This window comes from Ursus americanus, chromosome 24 (genome assembly GCF_024610735.1).
Source record: "Ursus americanus isolate L20-20 chromosome 24, mUrsAme1.1.p, whole genome shotgun sequence".
NCBI classification, from domain to species: Eukaryota; Metazoa; Chordata; class Mammalia; order Carnivora; family Ursidae; genus Ursus; species Ursus americanus.
In genome coordinates, this window is record NC_142150.1 from 45,044,130 (window position 1) to 45,065,353 (window position 21,224).

Genomic DNA, 21,224 nt, shown 5'->3' on the forward strand with positions numbered 1-21,224 from the left:
AGCACACCTGCAGGGTCATGCCCAGCCAGCCCCCCACGCCCCTGCAGCAAGTAAGGCCCAGGCACAAAGGAGGACCTGCGGCCTATGCGGGGGGACAGCCCTGGGGCACTGGCTGCTGGTGCCTCTGAGACCCACGGGACGCCTTCCACGGCAGGCCACTACGTTCCTGTGGCTGACCTCCCTGAGACACAGAAGCAAGTACAGCCAGTCGGACAAGAGGAGGAGACAGGAGACCATGTTCCAAACCAAGAAAAAAGATGCCACCATAAAAAATAACTTCTGGAAACTGTTGAGCTGACCTCATGGGTCACAGAGTATCACTCTCCCAGCCAGCATGGGTGGGACCCTTGCTCTCACCCTCTGCTCTGCTCAGGAGGCTACCTGCCTATTCAGCCAGTTCCTTCTGGAAGCAGGGGGACCCTGCCTGGCACCACGCCCCCTGCCCGAAGCACCCTCCTCTCCAGTTTCTCCAGGCAGAAGGCAAGGCTGGCTCCTGAGGCCCCGCATGTCTGTTCACTACCATGGGCAGGCAGCCGGGCTGGGATTTCTTCCCTCGGCAAATGGAATAGACTTCCGCTCCCAGCGCAAGAACAGTCCCCACAGAAGGCTGATGGTGGGGAAGGCTGGCACCGGCCCCCGAAATCCCCCAGTGAGCGTCCACAGCTCTGAAGCAGCCCCTGAGCAGGTCATCAAATGCGTCTTGGGCACCCCTTTTACGTACCAGAAACCGAGCCCCTACGGACAGTCAGGCCCAATTCGGAGAGAGAGACCACACAGAGGTTTGAACAGGGGAAGTTTAATATAAAGAATTATCAAATTGATTAAGGCAGTCATGTCCAAAGAGAGCTTTCATGAAAATCCTAGGGTTGAGGGCAAATGCTTAGGGTAAAAAAATTCACTCGAAGGCATTCCCTCCCGAGGCTGGATTCAGATCTTGTTGGAGGCCCCCTGGATGGTGCACAGGTGAGCTGAGTTGCCGGCACCAATGTGGACGGTCGCCAGGCAAGCAGGAGGCACCCTTGCCAAGGGCAGGCAGGCCGAGGCCGGCGGCCAGATCTCAGGGGGTCGGACACCAGAAGCCATGGCCGCTGCTGGGACACGTGCATGCTCTGGGCATGCACCTTGGCCGTCCCCTCACTGCACCCCTGCAGCCGTGAACAGTGGGGCGTGCAACATCACTGAAACGAGAAAGAGAAGCCCCCTCCTCCATGCAGAGTCCCTCAAATTTAACAGCAGGCATGCCTCCAAGGAGAGAGGTCTACCGGGTCCGGCTCACAGTCACAGAGCAGGTAAGGAAGAGTGCATCTGCAGCCAAAAGGCCACAAACGGGTAGCTGGAGCACCTCCTGTATCCACGTCCCCCCCTTATGTCGTGAGGACAGGTGACCGTGAGCGGAAGATGTCCGTTCCGCATCGAACGCCCGTGCGTCTGGTCAGCGCAGCCGCTGGGGTTCCCAACACACAGGGGAAACGCGGTCATCACGGGCATCAGAGGAGAGCGAGCCCCTGCCTGCCCGCGGAATGCCGCCCAGAGGAACCTGGTCCTTTCTGCTTGCGGGCAGGCGGGCGGCATAAACGCTCAGGACTCCCCTGGGGACAAGGGGAGAGGAGGACACGCCAAGCGCCAGGCTCTTTCCATTTCGGCTGAGGGACCGGAAGCTCCTGGGGGGGAGTGGGGAGCCCCAGCAGAGCCGGATCACGGGCTCTTCACGCCCCCTGGGGGCTCCTCCCAGGGGCGGGGCTTCAGAAGATTCCGGGCAGCAGGCGGTGGGGCACGGCGGCAGTGTAGCGCTCCCAGTCGCCGCCGTACTTGTTGGCACAGCGGTGCTCGTCCCGGAGGCAGCGGTGGGTCAGCAGGATGGTCATGTAGACGATGTAGAAATAGGGTAGCAGGTGGCCCCCGCCGCAGGCCAGGCAGTACGCCAGGCTGCCCATCAGGTCGCCCGTGTAGTTGAGGTGGCGGGCCATGCCCCAGAAGCCCGACACCAGGAGCTTGGTGTGGTGCTTCTGCCCGTCGGCCGACGTGTACACGCACTCGATGACCTTGGGCTTCTTGCCCCAGATCAGGCAGCGGCCGTCCGTGCGGCGGAACAGGTCCTTCTGGTGGTTGGCCATCCGGAAAACGTAGTAGCCCAGCAGGCCGAGCAGCAGGACGCCCGCGGCGTGGGGCGCTGACAGCTGCACCGGGTGGTAGACCAGGTATAGGCCCTGCAGGGGGACAGGGAGCAGGGCCTGGGGTCCGATCCCGCTCCGCCCCTACTGGCCACTACCACCCTGTGCACCTGTTTCCTCTACTGCGAGTCAAAGCACCTGTCTCGGGGGGTTGTGGGGGTCAAGTGAGCGAACAGACACCCCTATGTACCTACCTGCCCTCCTCCCCATCCACGTGCCCACACGCACACACACGCACACACGCACACACACACGTGCGTCATATGTAGTGTAACATATAAAATATCATCTGGATATGACTGTACAACGGTTACCTTTGTGTCACCGTGGCTAGGCCACGCGCCCAGATATTTAGTCAAACACTGGTCTCGCTGCTGTGCCCACGCGCACACACGCACACACAAGCGTATGTAACCCGTACGTGTATGTAACAACCACCCCATTGAGTTTGTGTCTGCGCAACTCCAATGCTAATACATGCACACACGTAACGTACAGACAGAAACCAAAACCAGGCCTGGTACCCAGCGAGAGAGACATATAGATGATCTCACACACACACACACACGTGTGATCTGCCATGTATGTGTTACAATCTGCTGTTAAGGGTTTGCACGCCTGGGACACGGAGTTCCCAGAATCAGGGAGCCCAGGCACGTGCGACCAGCCAGGTGGAGAAACGGGTCCGGGCAGACCACACGGGACACCTGAGGGAGGGTGTCCTGCATGGTCACCGACAGCAAGAGGACAGCGCTCTGGGGCCCCCAGCCCACGGCTCCTCCCAGCCCCAATTGAGGGGACGCTGCCCTAGCTTCCAGAGATGTCTGGGTGGTGCTCAAGGCCGCCTTCCCTAACCCGTGTGAACCCAGGTCCCTGTGCTCCCCAGGCCAGCACCTTGATGCCTGAATTCCGTGGGGCAGGCCAGGACTCTGCTGAGGGCTCTGAGCCCCCTGAGCCTCGCCCTCTGAGCCCTGGCCCGTCGTCCTCTCGACCTGACTTTTCTCGGTAGTAAGTCTCAGCAGATGTCAGTCCACCTGTCTGGAATGTTCTCACCTCCAGCGTCACCACTCTGCTCTCAGCCCGGCTGTGGTTATCTCTGGAGGCATTGGCCAACCACTCGAGGCAGGTCAGGGGACCCTCCTGGGCTCTCTCTCGGGAGCCAGCACCCCCACTTCCCCCCAGCACCTCCTCCCTGCACCAGGTTGCCTATTCCGTGGCCTGTCGCACCAGCCATGAACCCAAGGGGGGCAGAGCCCACACATGTCTCCTCTGCTCCTGAATCACCAGCACACGCCTGGTGCCCCGCTGACCCTCGTCATGTGTTTAAGGAACAAAGGTAAGAAAAAAAACCTCTCAACCTTCGACTGTTAAGATTTGATATGAATATAAACACCCCCTCTATCCACCCAGTTCAGCCAAATCACTCCTTTCTACCCAAAGCCTACACCATGTCATCTTTTCCTTTAAGTGTCACATGCTGAGCTAATATTGGAGTCCTGACCCCCAGCACCCCAGGATGTGGCCACATCTGGAGATAGGGACTTTACAGAGGCGCTGGAGGGAACAAGGGGTCACCGGGGTGGCCCTGATCCAACGTGACTAGGGTCCTTACAGGAAGAGGGGATCAGGACATAGACATGCACGGAGGGACGACCCTGTGAGGACCCAGGGGGAGCACAGCTGTCCACACACGAGGAGAGAGGCCTCAGGGGGACCCGCCCTGCCCAGGCCTGCATCTCGGGCTTCGGAGACCAGGAGACAGTGAATGTCTATTGCCCAAGCTCCCCTCCCTTCTATTATATTTGTCACGGAGCCCAAGCTGACTAATGCACCAAGCCTTCCCTTCTTCCTGGAAACAGGGAGCAGCCTCCCCCCTCCAGCCTCCGGCCTCCAGTGCTTCCCAAGCACAGCACTTGTGCAAAGCTCAGCATGTGCTCGGCTGCATTTCCCAAGGGCAGCCCCGGACGTGCCGGGGACCAGAGAGCTGGCTGTTCCATGGGGCGTGTCCCACAGCCGGAGGGGCTGGCGCCCCGACTCCTCACCTGCAGGGTGTAGAGGTACGGCAGCCAGACGCAGTCCCCCCAGCCCAAGTACCACCCGAAGTGGTCGTGGCAGATGTCAATGGTTTTCAGGTACCAGGCTTCGTTCCAGAAGAAGTCCAGCACATAGATGGCCTGCAAAACAGGAGGAGCCGGGTACTGACCAAGGGGCACCCTGGGGCCCGCAGGAGCCCATGCTGTCGCAGATGAGGACGTGGCACCTGGGGTGTCTCTGAGCTCCTCGGTGACCTGCTCCACTGGGCGACTCCCACGTTTCCGCCCACGGGGGGCTGGGGGGCAGGTACAGGGGCCCTTATCCTCAGAGTCTGCAGAAGTGGGGCACCCAGCAGTGCCCGGGGAGGCGACACCCAGGTTGTGGGGCTCCGGGAAGAGCAAGGTCGTTTCCAGCAGAAGGGCTCGGGACGGCCACAGGGAAGCAGCCCCGCATGCCAGAACCCACGCCAGCCTGGAGGCCCTTCGCCCGTGGGCACCCCAGGCTGTGCCCTGCCAGCTGCCCCTGCAGCACCGAGACACACATAACATGGCCAGCATGGCCAGTGACCAGTGTCCTTCTATGCAGACAGGGAAAAGGCGCAGATGACTCTCCGTCCCTCCTCCCCACCTGAGAGCCATGGGGACCGTGCGGGGAAAACACTTCAGAGACATAAATTGTGAATATGGCCAGGACCGCGGACAAGCTGTTAACACGCGTCCCCTGGGAAAGAGGCCCTGTCCAGCATAGCACCCGACTGCAGTGACAGGTCCACCCCCACGTGCTCACTGCCCGCTCCCCAGAGATGCCCGGGAAGGGGGCCAGCTCCCTTCTAAATGCAGCGGGTTAAGGTTTCTTGAAAACAATCTGGCTTCCAGCCTGCCCGGCCCCCAGCAAGCACAGGCGCACCCGCCCCTTTGGCCGCAGACAGGCTACCTGCAGGACGTTGACCAGGACCATGGCATTGGTCACTTGGCCGTGGAGCTCCCGCTGCTTGGCCGCGAAGGACAGGTTGATGAGGGTCCAGGCGACGATCCCAGGGCGTCCGTTGAAGAACAGCTTGAAGTCAAACCACTTCCCAATTCGGGGGTTGAACTCAATGCCCATCATGTAGTTGTAAAAGAAATTGCCTGTGAATTTGCTGGAAAATAGAGACAACACGTATGCTAGCCAGGGCATGCGTCTCACACCACGGGGCCGGTGTGCGCGTGGACACAGGTGCCGAGCCCAGCCCTGGCGTCTGCCGCGGAGGTGCGGGCAGCCCGGTCCCTCCTGTTTCCCACTCAGCTCCGGCTTGGCAGAGGCACCCTGCGAACCAGGCGCCCGAGCGGCCTTCCGGGGTGGGGGGGGAGCCTTCCCTTGAACGGCCAGGCTTCTCCCCACCCTCCTCCAGGTCCCCTTGAGGCGCGGCCCAGGTGAGCCGCACAGCTGGCTGGACTGCATGAAGATCTTCGTTTGCAGCCCAGCACGTGGTTGGCGGTGACTCACAGGGTGCTCGCATCCCCGCACGCAAGCAACATCACGAATCCCGCCCAGGTAGAGAGTGAGTGAAAGCTGCACACTCAGAGCCGGGTGCCCAGCTCCAGGGCCCACCACGAACCCTTGCTGGACAGTCGCTGCCCTGGTTTCTGACCCCACAGCCCTCTCTGGGGTGACCAGAGAGTCGGCCAAGATGACTGACGTGGAGACCTCCCTCAGGTAGAGCTGTGAGACACACAGGAATCTCTGCGTTCGTGAGAAAAACATTTTCATGTCCACCTCCCTCATTTACAGTAAGTTAGAAAAGCAAAATATACAAAGTCTAGGACAGGCGATATAAAGCACCGAGAATGATTCAGATGAGCCACAGAAGACCAGCCTCGGTACGTAACCACCACACACGCCACAAAGCACCACCATCCAGAGACATTTCCCAAGAGCAAGAGTTAAAGGGAACACATTTTGTCTTTTTTGGGCCCCTAAATGCATCTGGGACTCAACTGTAGGCACCCAAGCAGAAGAATCTTATTCACGACCACTTACACCCGTCTGCAGGAGGAACCCAACCAAAATCTGTTGGTGGAGGGAGAGATGGATGGAGGGATACAGGGAGGCAGGGATGAAGGATGGGAGTTGGATAGGAAGATGAGTGGGTGGGTTGAATGGAATAGATGGGTTGAATGGGTGGATGGGTGGGTAGATGGATGCATAGATGCGTAGGTGGGTGGATGGTTGGGTGGATGGGTTAGATGGAAGGATGGACGGGTGGGTAAATGGGTTAGATGGATGGGTTAGATGGAAAGGGAACTGGGTGGGTGGTTGGGTTAAATGAATGGGTGGGTAGGTAGGTGGATGAATGGGTAGATGGGTGGATAGAAGGATGGATGGGTGGGTGGATGGGTGGATGAATGGGTTAGATGGAAGGGTGGATGGGTGGGTGGATGGGTGGATGAATGGGTTAGATGGAAGGGTGGATGGGTGGTTGGATGGATAAAGAGCTAGATGAGGAGATGGCTAGCTGGGGGGCTCACAACGGTCCAACCCAAAGCTTCCATGAGAAAGCACCAACCAGTCGGGCTCTCCCTGGGAAGCTCCTACATTAAAGCCACCGAGCTAACAAGACTCCGCACTAAGATGGTTTCAGGCCACACACATGTTCCAGAGATGGAGGCGATGTGCTGCCTTTCCCACTTCCCTGCTCCCGCAACAGCCCTACAGGGGGTGACTTGGCCAAAGATGGAATTGGCCATCTTCCACCATATTCTTCCTAAGGCAGAGGAAGCCCCCCAGACATTTGAGAAAGGATGTCCCCCAGAATCAAACAAGATCCGTTACGCATCTCATTCAAGGATTCTCAATCCTCAGAGCTTTACGACTTCCTATTCTAAGTTTGTAGAGAAAGGCAAGGGGTGGAAGCATCCACGTTCCACTTCCGCTTGACCAGCGGAAGAACGTACCAGTCTTTGGCATTGGTGGGGAAGAAGTAGCCCTTGAGCATGGCGAAGGTGGAGACGGCGTAGCCGAGGACGTTGGCGCACCACAGCAGGGGGATCCAGTTGTCGAAGATGATGGTGGGCGAGAACCAGGACAGGAAGTGCGAGTTTGCAAACCAGAGAAGGTGCGTGATAAGCCACGCTTGTAGGCCGTTGATTTCATACTTGTTGACAACGCCTGCGGAGGGAGAAGCAAAAATCAAAGAGTTTTTCCGACTGAGACAGCAGCTGGCCCAGGCCCTGCCAGCTTCGTGGCCTGTCTAGGGCACCTGGGCTGCAGCCCTGAAGCTGGTCAGCTCCTGCTCTAACCTGGGTCCCCAGGTCAAAGTGCCAGGAGCACAGGCGGCGCTGTCAGCCCCGGTATTAACTGCTCCTGCTTTCGGGGTCCTGGGAAAGGGCAAAGGGGGCAGACTAGTCCCCTGGTTCTGATTCTCCTCGGCCGCATGCAGGCCGGGTCACCAGTCTGCAGCTTGCTAGAGAGTGAGGATGCCCCCACGGTACTGGCCGGGAAGCACCCCAGCCTCCCGCCGCCCTAGGAGCCCTCTGTAGGCAGGGACAGGGTGGATTCCACCTGCGGGGCTCCTCCCGGCTTCCTGGTGACTGTGGGCATCTTGGGAGAGATGTGGAGTGGCTGGGGCATCCGGTGGGGAGAGGCTCCAGCAGCCTGGTTATGTCCTCCAGCCGTGGGGGCGGAAGCCGCTCTGTGCCCTGTTCACTGAAGACCGTGGTCTCCAGCCCCCGGGCCAGCTCAGCCCAGGGCCGCCCTGGACGGCGGCAATGCCCAAGCAAAGCTCGTGTTCATTTTGTCAGGGAGCACACTTGGGGGTGGAAGCAGCACGGGGCGGGGTGGGTCCGTGAGACAAAGAGGCAGGGAGAGGAGAAGGGGGGCGTGTGGTCTCAGGTTACCTGCGGGGGTCACGGCACCCTCTTGAACGCCTCCCACGTAGCCTGGCAGGAACTTGTGGCAGAAGTCAGGAAGGGCCACGTACAAAAGCACCTGCCGTGGAGATTTGAGGCTGTGTGACCCGCCGCCCGGAGGGCCTGGCTCTTTCCACACAGCCTTGCTTTCGTTCACTGACACGACTCACGCAAAAGCACCACAAGAATGGCAGAAATCCTGATGTGGGTTGGTTAGTGCTTCCAGAAGAGTTCGTGGCTCTGGGAGCCCTGGCCGCAGGCCTGGTGGGGCTCTGAAGGCAGTAGAGCCCCGAGCAGGAAGCTCATTACTGTCTAAAGCAGCACGAAGCAGTGTCTCCCCAGGAGAGCCCATGGGTCCTTCCCACTCACGTTTCTGGGGCCACTTAAAAAAGTGAGAGAATTCACATGCCATACAATTCACCCTTTTAGGCCCTTTCTGGGTCATTTAGCACATTCACAAGGTTGTGCAAAACTACTATCATCCGGCTCCAGAACAGGGCCATCGCCCCCAAAGGGAACCCCACCCCCATTCGGCAGTCGCTCCCTGTTCCCCTCCCCCACTGTCCCCCAACAACCATTAACCCACTTTCTATTTTTTCTATTCCGGGCATTTCATATGAATGGAATCATGCACCACGTGGCCTTCTGTGCGTGCCTTCCTTCACACAGCGAACGTTCTCAATGTTGATCCCCACCAGAGCACGCAGGAGGGCCCCACCCCTTGTCACAGCTGAGCAACGTTCCACGGCAGGGATGGACCACGTTTTGTTTTAGCCACTCATCCACTGACATTTCTACTCTTAGGCTACTGTGATTCACGCTGTCCCTTCTCATTTTTCACCCAAAGGGACCAAGAGACCAGAAATGAGAGGGACCCTGGAACCCAGAAGTTGGGACCCTGAGAAGAAACTGCTACTAAGGGCGGGAGCCTTCCTCCAGGGAGGAAACCAGGGTGTGGTGGGGAGCCCTCTCCCGGCTCTGTCTCCCTGGATTCAGATAATAAACGACGTGGCCTGTTCACCAGGTTCTTTGCGCAAACAGCCCCTTCCTGGTGAACTCCTTCTGCTCTCAAAGGCCAGCAAGGTCACAACAGAGCTGAGGATGTCCTCAGCCAGGAGCATGCGGCCCCCTGCTGGGAAAACGGGCGTGGCTTTGCCAAGCGGTGTCTCCTATAATGGAGAGCACCCCTCTGGGGGCTGGAATGCTCCTTCCCATGGGCTGCTGCTAAGAGAAGCTTCTGTCATGCACAGGGCTTCCCCGGGCCAGCCCTGCCTCACACCCTCCCGTCCTGCTCCCTACGACTATGCATGTCATTGCAGGACTGCACGTGGTCCTGAACTGCAGGGAGGCTCACCCCACACGTGGGTCAGACACCGTGATGCCGCCAGGTGCCTTCTATCAGAAGACAGAGCTAAGTAGGTCAGGCTCCAGGTAATGCCCTGCTGGGTCCTGGGAAGGAGAATGCCACCCTAAGCCGGGGCTCCATCTCCCGGACAAATGGCCAGTCCCAGCAAGAGGGACGCTTGGCACCCGCTGTGCCCCGACGATAGTGGCCAGGGAGGGCTGACCTGGAACGTGACCCACAGGGTGTAGAGCTGGGCTGCTCTCTTCGTCACAGGTGGCGTCTTGGCCCAGATGTCTGAGAGCCGAGCATGCCCGGTGGCGACGTCCAGCACGGGGGCCGTCAGAGAGCAGCTGTACTGGTCACACGCCATGATGAAATAGTACACGATGAAAGGCGCGAAGAGCAGCAGGAAGAGGACGCTCGCCAGCGAGAACCAGTCCACCTCCCTGCAACAGCGGGCAGCACACGGTCACGTGGGGCCCGCCCGGCGGGGGCCGCACAGACAATGCTTTGTGCGTCCTTACGCATCCCGTTGTTCCAACCAGGGCCTCAGAGACGGCTGCTCACTCTCAGTGCGGAGGCCTCCCCGTTGCCTGGAAGAGCCACTCCACGCGTGCCCTACCGCGAGCTGCAGGGAGCTGGATGGACCCGTGGGCACCCACAGAAAGCCCAGAGCCCCGAGGCCTTCTGTCACTCACAAGGCCAGAGGCTTCCCGGTTCTGGGCGAGGGGGCTGCTCACCCACTCCCAAGTCCCCACGCTCTCTGGCCCAAGGAGAACAGAGACAGGGCCAGCCTGTTTTAGTCAGTGTTTCGCTTCCTCTTCAATTCCTTACTTTATAAAATGGGAAATTGCTTACCCTTTATTAGTCTTGATGATAAAAATTGTATTTACTAGGTCCCCAAAATCCCAGAGGCTGGCAACCTCTCAGTAAGACCTCGCTGTATTTTCTAGCTGGGAAGGCTGGCAAGATCCTTACCAGGCACGGCCCCACTGCCCTTGAGTCGCCGCTCTGCTGTTGGCGATGCTGCCCGGACTCTTGGTTTTGGGAGCGTCATGTAGGGATTTTGCAGCCATTGGGCCCTGAGGGAAGAAGACACACGCTGCTCAGATCGCCCCATGAGGAACAGCCACCACATCCCCCAGCCACATCTGCCACTGCTCATAGACTCTGCAGGACTGGCCTCTCACCACCTACTCACTACCTTGTCCTGAATGGCAGATTCCAGGCAAGGAAGAGATGATGGATTGTTTCAGTCTCTCCTTCCTGAAATCTGCGACAACCACCTACTTCTCTTGATTCAGTCTCCAGATGGTGGCAGAATGCCCTCTTACCATGTAAAACAGACCATCTGTGGCTCAGAACCCTCTTGCGATCTGCTCCTGCCTCCTGTTCTCCCCACTCTCTTCTCATACCTTCTAATTCAGGTACATAGGATCTGTAACGATCCTTGAATATGGTTCATTTCATTCATGATACCTGTTACTTCTGCTTAGGACATACTTTGCAGGTCTCCTCATTCAGATCTTTTGTAAAATGTTCCCTCCTTAGTATGACTTTTTATTTTTCCTGGAGTTAATTATTGCTGCACTTTTTGCATTTACTAAGGTTTCTATGCATGTCACTAATTTTTTTTCTGAACACTCTAACACAGCTATCATACATTTCAGCAATTTTTCTAGACACTCCAACACAACAGAATTTATTATTTCCATTCTCCCTCTCCCCTATAGCCATTCATCTTGAAACAATGTACAAGCCAATCAGCCAATCTATGTTGCTTGTACCCCAGACCCCTACCAAGTCACTCTCCCTATTTTATTTTCTTAATAACTCTTTTCATCATGTAGAATGCTTTTTTTTTTTTTAATTTGAGTGCATGTCTATTGTCTGTCTCCCTCCATTAGAATGTAAGCTCCCCAAGGGCAGGAATCATGTGTCCTATTCATTGCTCTACTACCTAGTCCTGGAACATGATCTGGTACATACAGTGCATTCAATAAATAATCACTCTACCAAAAAAGGTGGAAGAACTGAACTTTTTTATGGAGGAAGCAGTGACATCTACACTTCCAGAACAAGTTCTAATTGTGAAGTTTTCAAAATATCAAGGATAAGAAAACATGATATTAAAAGCTTTTAGAGAAAAATCCAGAATAAAGAATCATACTAGCAGCAAGTTAGATTCTAGAAAACAATGATGGAAAGCTTTAAAAACTCTGAGGGAAACCGTTTTGCACCCTAGAATTCTATTCCCAGATTAACTTTCATTCAGAGGAGACAACACAGGATCCGAAAGAGCTGTTGAAAAAAGGCCCAATGAAAGGACAAGAGGATGAGAGCCACGCAGTGCACCAGACAGTAACCAGTCCACACTGGTACTAAATGAATGACTATAGCGGGAAGGAGAATAAAAATGATGAATTTTATTGTGTGAAAAAGTATTGATAGTGTGACAGCTCTAGTAGAGCATTCAGAAAAAAATTAGTGAAAGATGCATAGAAACCTTAGTAATGGGGAAAAAAAAGAAAGAAACCTTAGTGAATGGAAAAAGTGAGGCAACCATTAACTCCAGGAACAATAAAAAGTCATAAGGGGGGAAACCCAAACCATAACTGTAGAACATTACTTGGCTTAACAGTAAATAATAGCAACTTCGTCATAACAACATAATACCTGGCTATAGACTGACTACTGGATGTGTAGAAGGATACATAAAGCTGTGAGTGACAAAAGCAAATTATTTAAAAATAAGCAGGTAAAAACAATAATACAAAAGTAACTAAAATAATGAAACGTATTTTTTTCTGGGAATGAACACTAAGGGATGAAGCGGGGAACTGTTTATTCTACATATAAGCCTTAAAAGCCACTAACTTGTTTAAAAATGTGAACATGAGTTACTTTAACACAAATGTACCTTCATTTAAAAAAATTTCAGTGACAAAAGGCATTTTCATGTGCGGTGTGGGAACTGTAGCCACATCACTTAATTTAATTTTCACAGGTTAAGTTTATGGAATGTCTGTCTATGATGTACAAGGCAGGATGAGAGTTCCTTATGGACCACCCACTTCTACAGCCCCGAAACAGAATACAGAGAGTGGTGCATAGCAGTCACTTTCACTAAACACGGTAGAAAACTGCAAAAGGGCCAGAAATGTAGAGCCTCAGAACTAAGTGTGAAAAAGCCAAATAGAAAATGCGGCTGAAAGGAAAAAGTGTATCTTCTACAGATTCAAACAAGCCCAAATAAAAATTTTGAGATTGCTGAGTTCATTTCACCCAGGAGTCTCCTCTGTCATGAGCACCGAATCTTGTAATAAATGTGTAAGTTATATCCTTGGAAACAGGTAGCCAGAGACAGGGGAGAGGGAGGTGTTTGGGGTGTTTTATTTTATTCCTAAGACTCACAGACAGGAGTTGATATACCAGCTGTCTTTACTTTTTCAAAGCTAAAAAGTCACTATCTATGAAAATGACCAACAGCGCTAAGATGTGCTTACCTCCAAAGTCTTGTCTAGGGGGTTCACAGCAGAATGAAGTGCTCCTTCTTGAACGGGCCACTCTAAAATCTCTAGACTCTCTTGATTCAAAAGGCCCACTTGATCCTTCTCAACCCACTGAACAAAGTCCTGCAGGGACACAAAGATAATGAAGACACTCAGGGAGCTGACATTTCAGGATTGAAAGCAGATAAAGACCCAAATGATATTTACTCAAGGCCCACTGTTGGAACCAAGTGAGAAGTGCAAACTCAGTGCTCAGGGGTTCAAAAGTGGAAGACAGCCCATGTAGGAGGGGAGAGGGGAGGGAATATTACCACCCAGTTTCTATGCCTGGCACACACAGTATCTGGCAAATAGTAAGTACTTAATGATAATGGGGGATTGAACCGACGTCTTCATGGCGGCGTCACCCTGGACATGAGCCTTAGCATAGGCAGATGCAGAACTGACGAGTAGCAATGAACAGAAAGGCATTTTCTTTGAAGCAGCCACGTATGCATCTGAAACATTTCTAGAAGCTTCTTTGTGCCACCAGCCCGAATCAAGCCCTCTGGAGCTAGCATTCTAGGAGCCAGTGAGAGCCTAAGAACATGGAACAGCAGTGAGAGTGATCTGGGCTTGGAGCCTGGCTCTCAGCAGACTCGCGGGACCCAGTGACCTTCCTGAGTGTCTTGGGTCATGAATGCCTATACACGTGAGGACTTGCAGTGGTTGTTAAAGTGGGGTGAGGGAGAGTTAGTGTCCCATACCTGGGGATAAAGACCAGCCAGAGAAGGGGATGGGGCTTTCTGGCAGCCTGGTCGGCTCCCTCGGCTGGTCTTTGAGTTCCACGGGCCAAATCTAAAGGGACATGTCCCCTGAGAGTTTGAAAATGACGCAGAAGTGCCTGACCCTAAGCTTCTGATCGGCAAGGCATTCATGGCAAAGACATCCATCTCTAATAAATACACTGCCAGCTGCTGGCCCCAGCTACCAGCCAACCAACCAGAGAAGGAACCAGGCCACTCCCACCCATGCGTCCCCTTTCAGAAAGCCCTAGGTGGCCAAGACACCTGACCACTGCAGTGATCCCCCCTTCTTCCTGTGCCCTCATTGCCACTCTTATGCTTTAAACTGGCCAATAAAGAGTGAGCCCATGAAACCCCAGGTCCCCACCCTTGACCCCAACAAAGGCAGAGGCCCAGGCCCACACTCTCTCTCTCTCCCCATGACCTCACTGTGGCTCGGAGCATGTTGTGTGCCCTCCAGGACCTGTGAGCAAGAAACCCTGCTCGTCAGAGCTCCCCGAGTATTGCTGAGGCGCGTCCTGCAATCCTAAGACCACTAGGGCTGGGCCAGCCATGATGCCCCGGGAGGGAAACTGGGGGGTGGGAGAGGGATGCCCCAGTAGTACGAGCCCAGGAGGGTGCTTCAGGCATCCCCAGCCCACAGTACCACTATTTACAGGCTGAGACCCACACAACAGGTGACTTACGCCCCTTGACAGCTTTTTGGCATCTTGAAAGTTCAGACGTTTGCGGGTGCGTTAGCTGCCCAGGAGCATGGTGGAGACGTCTGGGGGCCGGCACCGGGAACGTCCTGGAAGTCCCACGGTCACCACCAAGGCTCTGAGTTCTCAGCCGCAGAGGTCTAAGGGCCGCGCATCTCCGACGCCCAGCCACAGAGCGTTCTGGTTTCCCCCTGCACCTAACCACGCTGCAACCTGGTGGCTCAGAAGTCTTTTCATCCTTTCCCATTGCTTCTGTGGTCAGGAATCTGGGAAGACTGGCTAGGCAGCTCCATGCTGGGGGGGTGCCAGAGCAGCCGTCTTCATGTGGCCTCTCCGTGGGGGCCAGCTGGGCGTCCTCACAGCCTGGTGGCCTCAGGGCCATGGGAAGAGGTTCAGGGAACCAGCAGAGTTGTACCGCCCCTTCCGAGGGCCTGAGAAGACAAGTGAAGGCACTTCCAGCACGTTCTACCAGTTATGGGGAGTCCCAAGTCCACATTCTTTCAAGGGGCAGGGACTCAGGCTCCACCCCTTGATGCAGGGATTGCAAGATATTAGAACACACGATACTGCTCGGGCCATCCCTGGGTGACTCAACCTTGACAGATAGTGGGTATTTACGGAGCATCTGCGGAGTTCTAAGTGCCCGGTATCTTACTGAGCTCTCGCACCGACCCCGGAGAGTCAGCATGACGGTGTCCGTTTGATAGATGAGGAGGCTGACATGAACAAGGTGGAGTGCGTTCTCTGCTCACGCGGGCCTGTGGCGACGGAGGTTAATGAATCCTGGGGGTGGACTGGAGGAAGAGGAAAGGCAAGGACCTTTACATTTGACTTCTAAACTTGCGTTACAGTGAGCATATGTTTTGGAGAGCAGAATCCTGGAGCCACGGTCAAAGCTGCAGCTTACCCTTTGAATCAGGGCTCAGTGTCTCTGGGCATTTCTTTCCACCTAGGGCACATGTCTACTTCTGAAGGCCTCGGAAACTGCCCCAGGAGCAGCTCTGCTGGGCCACCACTGGGCCCTCAGTCCTCTCAAGGTAAGCCAGGCCAGAGCTTCCCGGCGCCAAGAGCTTGGCGGGGCCACACATCTTCAAAGCAGCCCCTGCATTTGGAAGCGAGGCCTGTGAACTGTATGTGTGAGTTGAGGGAGTGACCACTGCAGAAGGCCCGGGGTCAGGGGGCAGGGCTGGGGGGTGGGTTGTAGAGAAGCTGCAGGTAAACCAAGAATCACCCCAAAGGTCAATCCCACCATGCCTTGGGAATGGTGGGGGGATGCACAGGCGACCTCCCTGACCCCCATTCAGCCACAAGTGTTCCCAGAACTATGGGTCTTAGGACTCCAAGAGCTGTTTAAAAACTCTTTCGTTGTTGCTAAATTGTTGTATTACATCAGTCTGTTTTCTGGAAAATAGGAAAAGAACACCTGTATTCCCATCACCGTTTAAGGTTTCGGTGTATAGCTTTTCAAGTAGTCTTTTTAAGGACAGACTCTCTCCCTCTGGCCCCTCTTGCTGTGACAAGCCAGGGAACTTGTTTCCACGCCGAGCTTTCCTTTCTACAGTTGCCAGGTATCCCACTGTGTAAGCGTATCAGGATTTCTCTGACCTTCTCACTGATAGGCATTAGTTGCTTCTGGTTTTCGCATCTGCATGTTTACACAGCCATCTGAGTACGTCCCGGCATAAACTCCCACAGGTTGACATTGGGTGGACACGTAGTTCTACCCGGCCTCTAGAACAGTCTTCACAACCCTTCACCGATTCTGATATTTATCGTTCTTTGTCACCTCAGGTTCGGTTTGGCAGGTCTGTATTCTTCAGTCCCTACTACTCTTGGATTCACAAATTCCCAAACCAGACCCGGCGCTGTTCAGATAAGGTTCCAAGAAATGTTTCCACATTCAAACAGTACCTGGCACGGCCCTCAGAGAGATTACCTGCTATCATCATAGTTACCTGAATTTCACAACCAGGCCTCTCCATGCCCCCATGTTTCTCAGCTACCCCTCTCCAGCCATCCATGTATTTTTTTGAGAAAATACACAAGCGCACTCAATATTTTATTAAAAAGGAATTCGCCAAATTGCGCTCGGAAAGAGCGGGACGTTTTCTGCTCCTACGAACAGTACACAAAAGGTCTTTTTCGCTTCACTGGGCAGCCCAGTCCCTCGCTGCCCATGTCTCAAATCTGGGCACCCAGAGTGGCGCCCGGTGGGGCCCGGTTCCCTTCTCTTTACCTAAGGAGCTGCAGGAAGAGCTCAGGTGGGCACAAAGAGGGCACTGGTCGTCAGACCGGGGCGCTTCTGAGAGTAGACCACCCCCGACCGCTCACCTGGACGTCCCCCACCTTCATACACCACGCTCACTCACCTGGGCGCCCCCCCCACCTGCGCGCACCGCGCGGCTCACCTGAGGGTCCGGCTCCGCGTTGCGGTCCCCCACTCCAGGCGTGCGGCCAACCCCGCTGCCTAGAGGGGCCGGCCCGAAGGCCCGCCCCCAGTATGACGTGTACCGTAGGCAACCAATCGGAGGAGGGCCCTGAGCGGCCGGCGTCCCTGCGCCCCTCCATTGGTCGCACGCCTCGCCCCACCCCCTGAGCTGACTCTGGGCCACCCAACGCGCCCACTCGGCGCCGCTGGGGCGCGAGATTGATGGCCGAGGGCCCGCCCCCCGGATGGCTGGCTGCCGGGGGGGAGCCCCCCCCCCGCACCCACGCTAAGACCCGCTGAGCATTTGCGAGGGCCGGCGCTCCATCCACCCGGTGGCCGCGGGCAAGCTGCTTCCCCTGCGCCCGTTTCCTCTTTCTGCAAATGGGCCTTCCAAGGCGCGCAGCAAACCACTTGCTGAGCCTCTGATGTGTCAGGCGCTGGGTCCACAGCAACCCACAAAATGGACAACATCCCCGCTCCTAGGGGTCAAGTCTGTTAGGGGCGGGGCGGGGGGAAGCAGTAATCAATAAACAATAATCAAATAGGTAGAGCGTCAGATGGTGAACGTGCTGTACAGAGGATTAGAGCAGGAAGTGTAGGAGAGGTTGAGCGTGTGAGTAGCCGTTTGATTTGGGGGTGTCAGGGAGGGCTCTGTTAGGAGGCCTGGCAGGTCTGGTTCCCCCAGAAGTGAGGGAGATGGAGTTTCGGGTTGGGATCACATCTGTGCATAGATGAGAGGGTAAGAAACAGCAGCGCTGGAAAGAGGGAAAAGTTGAACTGCCACGCAAGCCCGCCTGGGGCTAACATCATGGGGCAGATTGAGTGGTAAGAAACATGACAGTTGTCCCGCTTGGCAGGAATGCCCAAGCCACATACATACTCCTCCCTGCAGAGATCAGCCACTGGACAAGGCCACCCTTGCCAGGATATGACCTTGGGCAGGGCAGCGGTGCAACCCAAGCAGCCCCTGGAGGGGTGGGCAATTGAAGGTGTCTGCTGGCCCCACTCCCAACATTTGGGACAAAGATCTTGTTTGCATAGGGATCTGGTTGGGACAGCTCTGTGTCCCTCATGGAGATATTTTTTTTCTGCAGTTTTTTATTTTGAAAATGTCAAACATACAAACCAGTTGAATATATACTAAGGTGAGCACCCATATACCTAGGTTCAGCAGTTGCCAACAGTTTAATTTCTTTCTCTCCCTTTTTCTCTGTATCCACCCCCCACTTTTTTTTCCTGAACCATTAATTAGCTGCGGGTGATGTCTTCTTCCTAAAGACTTCAGCAACCATCTCTTACATTACCAAAATAAAACATTACACTTTGGAAATTTTGTATCAACCTAAAGCTATTATCTAGTATATTGTTCATATTCAGTTTCCCCCCAATCGTCCCATTCATGTCCTTTATAGCTGTTTACTAAAAGTCAGGACCCAATCAGGAAACCACTCTGTGCATAAGGTGTCACGGCTCCTTAGCCTTACTCTAGAGCACTGCCCCAGCCTTCCGCTTTCTTTTTCTTTTTTTTTCTTTCTTTCATTTCCTTTTTCTTTCTTTCTTCTTGCTTGCTTCCTTACTTTCTACCGTCCATCATGAACAAGCATTACTTTAGAGACGGGGGTGGGGGGTTTAAACGTATTTTAAATGTGAAAACGTGTAGGACAAAAGCATCGCAAGTCGGGAATAAAAGACGGAACGCAGTTCAATCAATGACAGTGAGAGTTACTTACTCATACGAAAAAAAAAGTTGGATTCCTACCCTAAATGGACTAAGAAGAAGTGAAAACCTGGGGGCGCCTGGGTGGCTCAATCCTTACGCGTCTGCATTCGGCTCAGGGCGTGATCCCAGGGTCCTGGGAATGAGCCCCACATCGGGCTCCCTGCTCTGCTGGGCCCCTGCTTCTTCCTCTCCCGCTCCCCCTGCTTGTGTTCCCTCTCTCGCTGGCTGTCTCTCTCTCTGTCAAATAAATAAATAAAATCTTTAAAAAAAAAAAAGAAGAAGAAGTGAAAACCTGCCGGCAGTAGCTCGTTGCAAGCGCTCCAGGAAAGAAATGTGGCAACAGCACACCCGCTCTCCGCCAACCTGTGCGCCTAGGGAAACGACGCTCTTGGAGAGGCACTAGCTTCGGGCGCGCGGGCGCGCGGGCGCGCGGGCGCGTTGGCCCCCTGCTGTTCCCCACGCAGAAGCCCTCCGGCACGGAATGGACGGCCCGGCTCTGGCCCCACAATGCAGCACCCAGCTGCAGAGGAAGAGTGAAAGTAACGAGTCAAGTCGCCGGAGCACATTGGGCGCAGTTTGTGGGGAGGTGTGGGATAAAACAGACGTACTGCGGTCCCGGTACCGGCGACCGTCCCCGCGGGAGTGGGGGGCGGAGGGGGCGGGCCTCCGTCCTGCGCAGGCGCGGCCGCGAGCTCCGCGGGCGGGGCGGGGCGTGGGCGGGGCGTGGGCGGGGCCTGTCGCCGGGACTCTGTAGTCCATGCCCGGCCAGAGCGGTGGGGCGACCCGGAAGAGCCCAGGCCACTGCGGCCAGGATGGGCCGGAAGGTGACTGTGGCCACCTGCGCGCTCAACCAATGGGCCCTGGACTTCGAGGGCAATTTGCAGAGGATTTTAAAGAGTAAGTCTGCGGGCGGCGGGGTGGGGGGGGGGAGTGGGAGGAGAGGGTCGGAAGGGCTGTTGGGGCGGGGTGTGGGAGGGGAACGGGGGTCCGGGAGGGGGACAGGGTACGAGGAGGGGACGGGGGTGAGGGGACGGATGTGGGGGGGACGGGGGAGGACGGGGGGCAGAGGGGACGGAGTGGCGGGGTTATAGGGTGGGGGGGTGGGCGAAGGTCCAGGCCGACAGGCCCCTGCTTGCTTGTGATGCAGACACATCCTTGCTCTGTGGAAAATTGCAGCCCTGGGCTTAGGGACAGATAAGATGATGCATGGTGACCCCCCCATAAGTGCCCAGGGCCCCTCCTGAATTGGGGGTAGTTTAAGTGCCTGGGGGGACCCATGGTATACACTGTTGGTAGGAAAAGCGTGGCTGCAGAGGCAGAGATGGAGATGAGAGGCTGAGGCTTCCCTGTTCTCTGATACGTCTGGGGTCCAGTGTGGCTTAGCTAGGGCTGAGCTGCCTGAGAGGTGCTGAGTTGCCCATGTTTAGAGGCATTTAAGGGGGAAGGGTGGCCAACCACCAACGAGGGTGTTGTGAAGAAGTATCCCACGAAAGGTGGTCTTGTTACCAGACAGAGAACTGGTTCTAACTCAGGTTGGGCAGCTTGCCATCAACACTCGAGAGACAAGTGATGGGAGGTAAGGAAAAAGTTGCTTTATTCAGGAACCAGGCAACCTGGGAAGACGGTGGACTAACGTTCAAAGTCCATCTTCCCCATCCAGGGGGAGCCTGAGTGGTTTCAAAAGGGAAGGTTTGGGAGGAGGGAGGGGGCGGCATGCAGGAGGAGCAGGTGCCCAGGTGGCAGTCAGATGTGGACATGACCCTGAACGGACTCGCTGGCATCTCCCCCCCACCCAACTGTTTTCAAATGCTGTCAGGGTTCATGATCTGGGAGAGTCAGGTCCTTCACTCCATGAGGCCAGTGCAAATCTCAAGGAGAGTAGGTTAGTTCTGCTACAGATCCAGGGACTTAGGTCAGCAAGCAAGGAGCACGTGAGTGTAAAGCAAGTCAGACTTCAAGACAGACGGAGTGCTGTAACTGTGTCTGGTGCCTGGAGACCGCCTTGATGGGGAGAAGCCGGCCCCAAGAGGGAAGCTGTGTCAGGGTTGAGCTTGCAAGCTTAGAGACTAGGGTGTGGTTGTCGCGGAGGCCCCCATGTAGTGAGCCTTGGCTCCAGCCCGTCTGTGAGCATGAAAGGTCCAGCTATTCATACCTACAGCCAGAGAGGGGCTGTCCCGGGCAACCGTGCAGGTGTGCTCACGCCAGGCCTGCGCACGCCAGGCTGTGTTGTTCTGAGCCGCTCCTTGCAAGAGGGTTTGCTAAGAGCAGTGAGAACAGGAGGACACAAGCAAGGGCATTTTCGCAGATACGTACCCCACACCTTCAACCTCTTCTTTTCAGCCTCAGCCTGCTTTCAGCTCATTCGAGCGCAGAGCATATCTAGTGGGAGCAAAGGCAGTCGTGGCCGGACCGAGTCGTGCATGTGGGCCCTGCTACCGCGGACCAGAGGCTGCTGGTGCTGGGCTGGTGCCGCTGTAGTCTGTGGTCCTTCAGGAGTCCTGCCTTCTCCCTGCACACGGTCTTCCACATCTGCCTGTTAATGAACTACCAGGGTGTGGCTTCCTCCTCCTCCCCCGTGCTAAGGGTCAGCCCTGCAGGCCTTGTGTCTTATTTCCTGCTGGTGTAAGCAGGGTCTGCGGGA

General features: G+C 55.5%; 2 protein-coding genes across 13 annotated transcripts in view; one reads left to right on the top strand and one right to left on the bottom strand.

Annotated features, from left to right (window-relative positions):
• Positions 1–776: 776 nt before the first annotated feature.
• Positions 777–21,103, bottom strand: DHCR7 (7-dehydrocholesterol reductase). 7 transcript variants are annotated; one of them, XM_087855112.1, is made up of 10 exons: positions 20,897–21,103; positions 18,623–18,820; positions 12,944–13,072; positions 10,416–10,519; positions 9,661–9,883; positions 8,081–8,171; positions 7,139–7,352; positions 5,139–5,343; positions 4,214–4,345; positions 777–2,207 (listed from the first exon to the last, which is right to left on the bottom strand). In XM_087855112.1, the coding sequence occupies exons 4-10, from the start codon at positions 10,511–10,513 to the stop codon at positions 1,743–1,745; spliced, it is 1,428 nt and encodes a 475-aa protein (XP_087711238.1). In that variant the 5' UTR covers positions 10,514–10,519; positions 12,944–13,072; positions 18,623–18,820; positions 20,897–21,103; the 3' UTR covers positions 777–1,742. The 7 variants fall into 7 exon arrangements, with proteins under 7 accessions (XP_087711238.1, XP_087711239.1, XP_087711237.1 ...); XM_087855113.1 differs by lacking the exon at positions 20,897–21,103 and adding an exon at positions 18,947–19,230 and having other exon boundaries at positions 18,681–18,820; XM_087855111.1 differs by lacking the exon at positions 20,897–21,103 and adding an exon at positions 18,947–19,230.
• NADSYN1 (NAD synthetase 1) overlaps positions 19,320–21,224 on the top strand; it is a 35,302-nt gene continuing 33,397 nt past the window's right edge. For 3 of the 6 annotated variants that reach the window (XM_087855107.1, XM_087855110.1, XM_087855109.1), the window contains exon 1: positions 19,321–19,480. In XM_087855107.1, coding sequence (XP_087711233.1) covers positions 19,396–19,480 — 85 coding nt within the window. In that variant the 5' untranslated portion in view covers positions 19,321–19,395. Of the gene's footprint in view, positions 19,481–21,224 lie in introns of all 6 variants that reach the window. The other 3 variants (XR_015721478.1, XR_015721479.1, XM_045775631.2) reach the window with 2 other exon arrangements.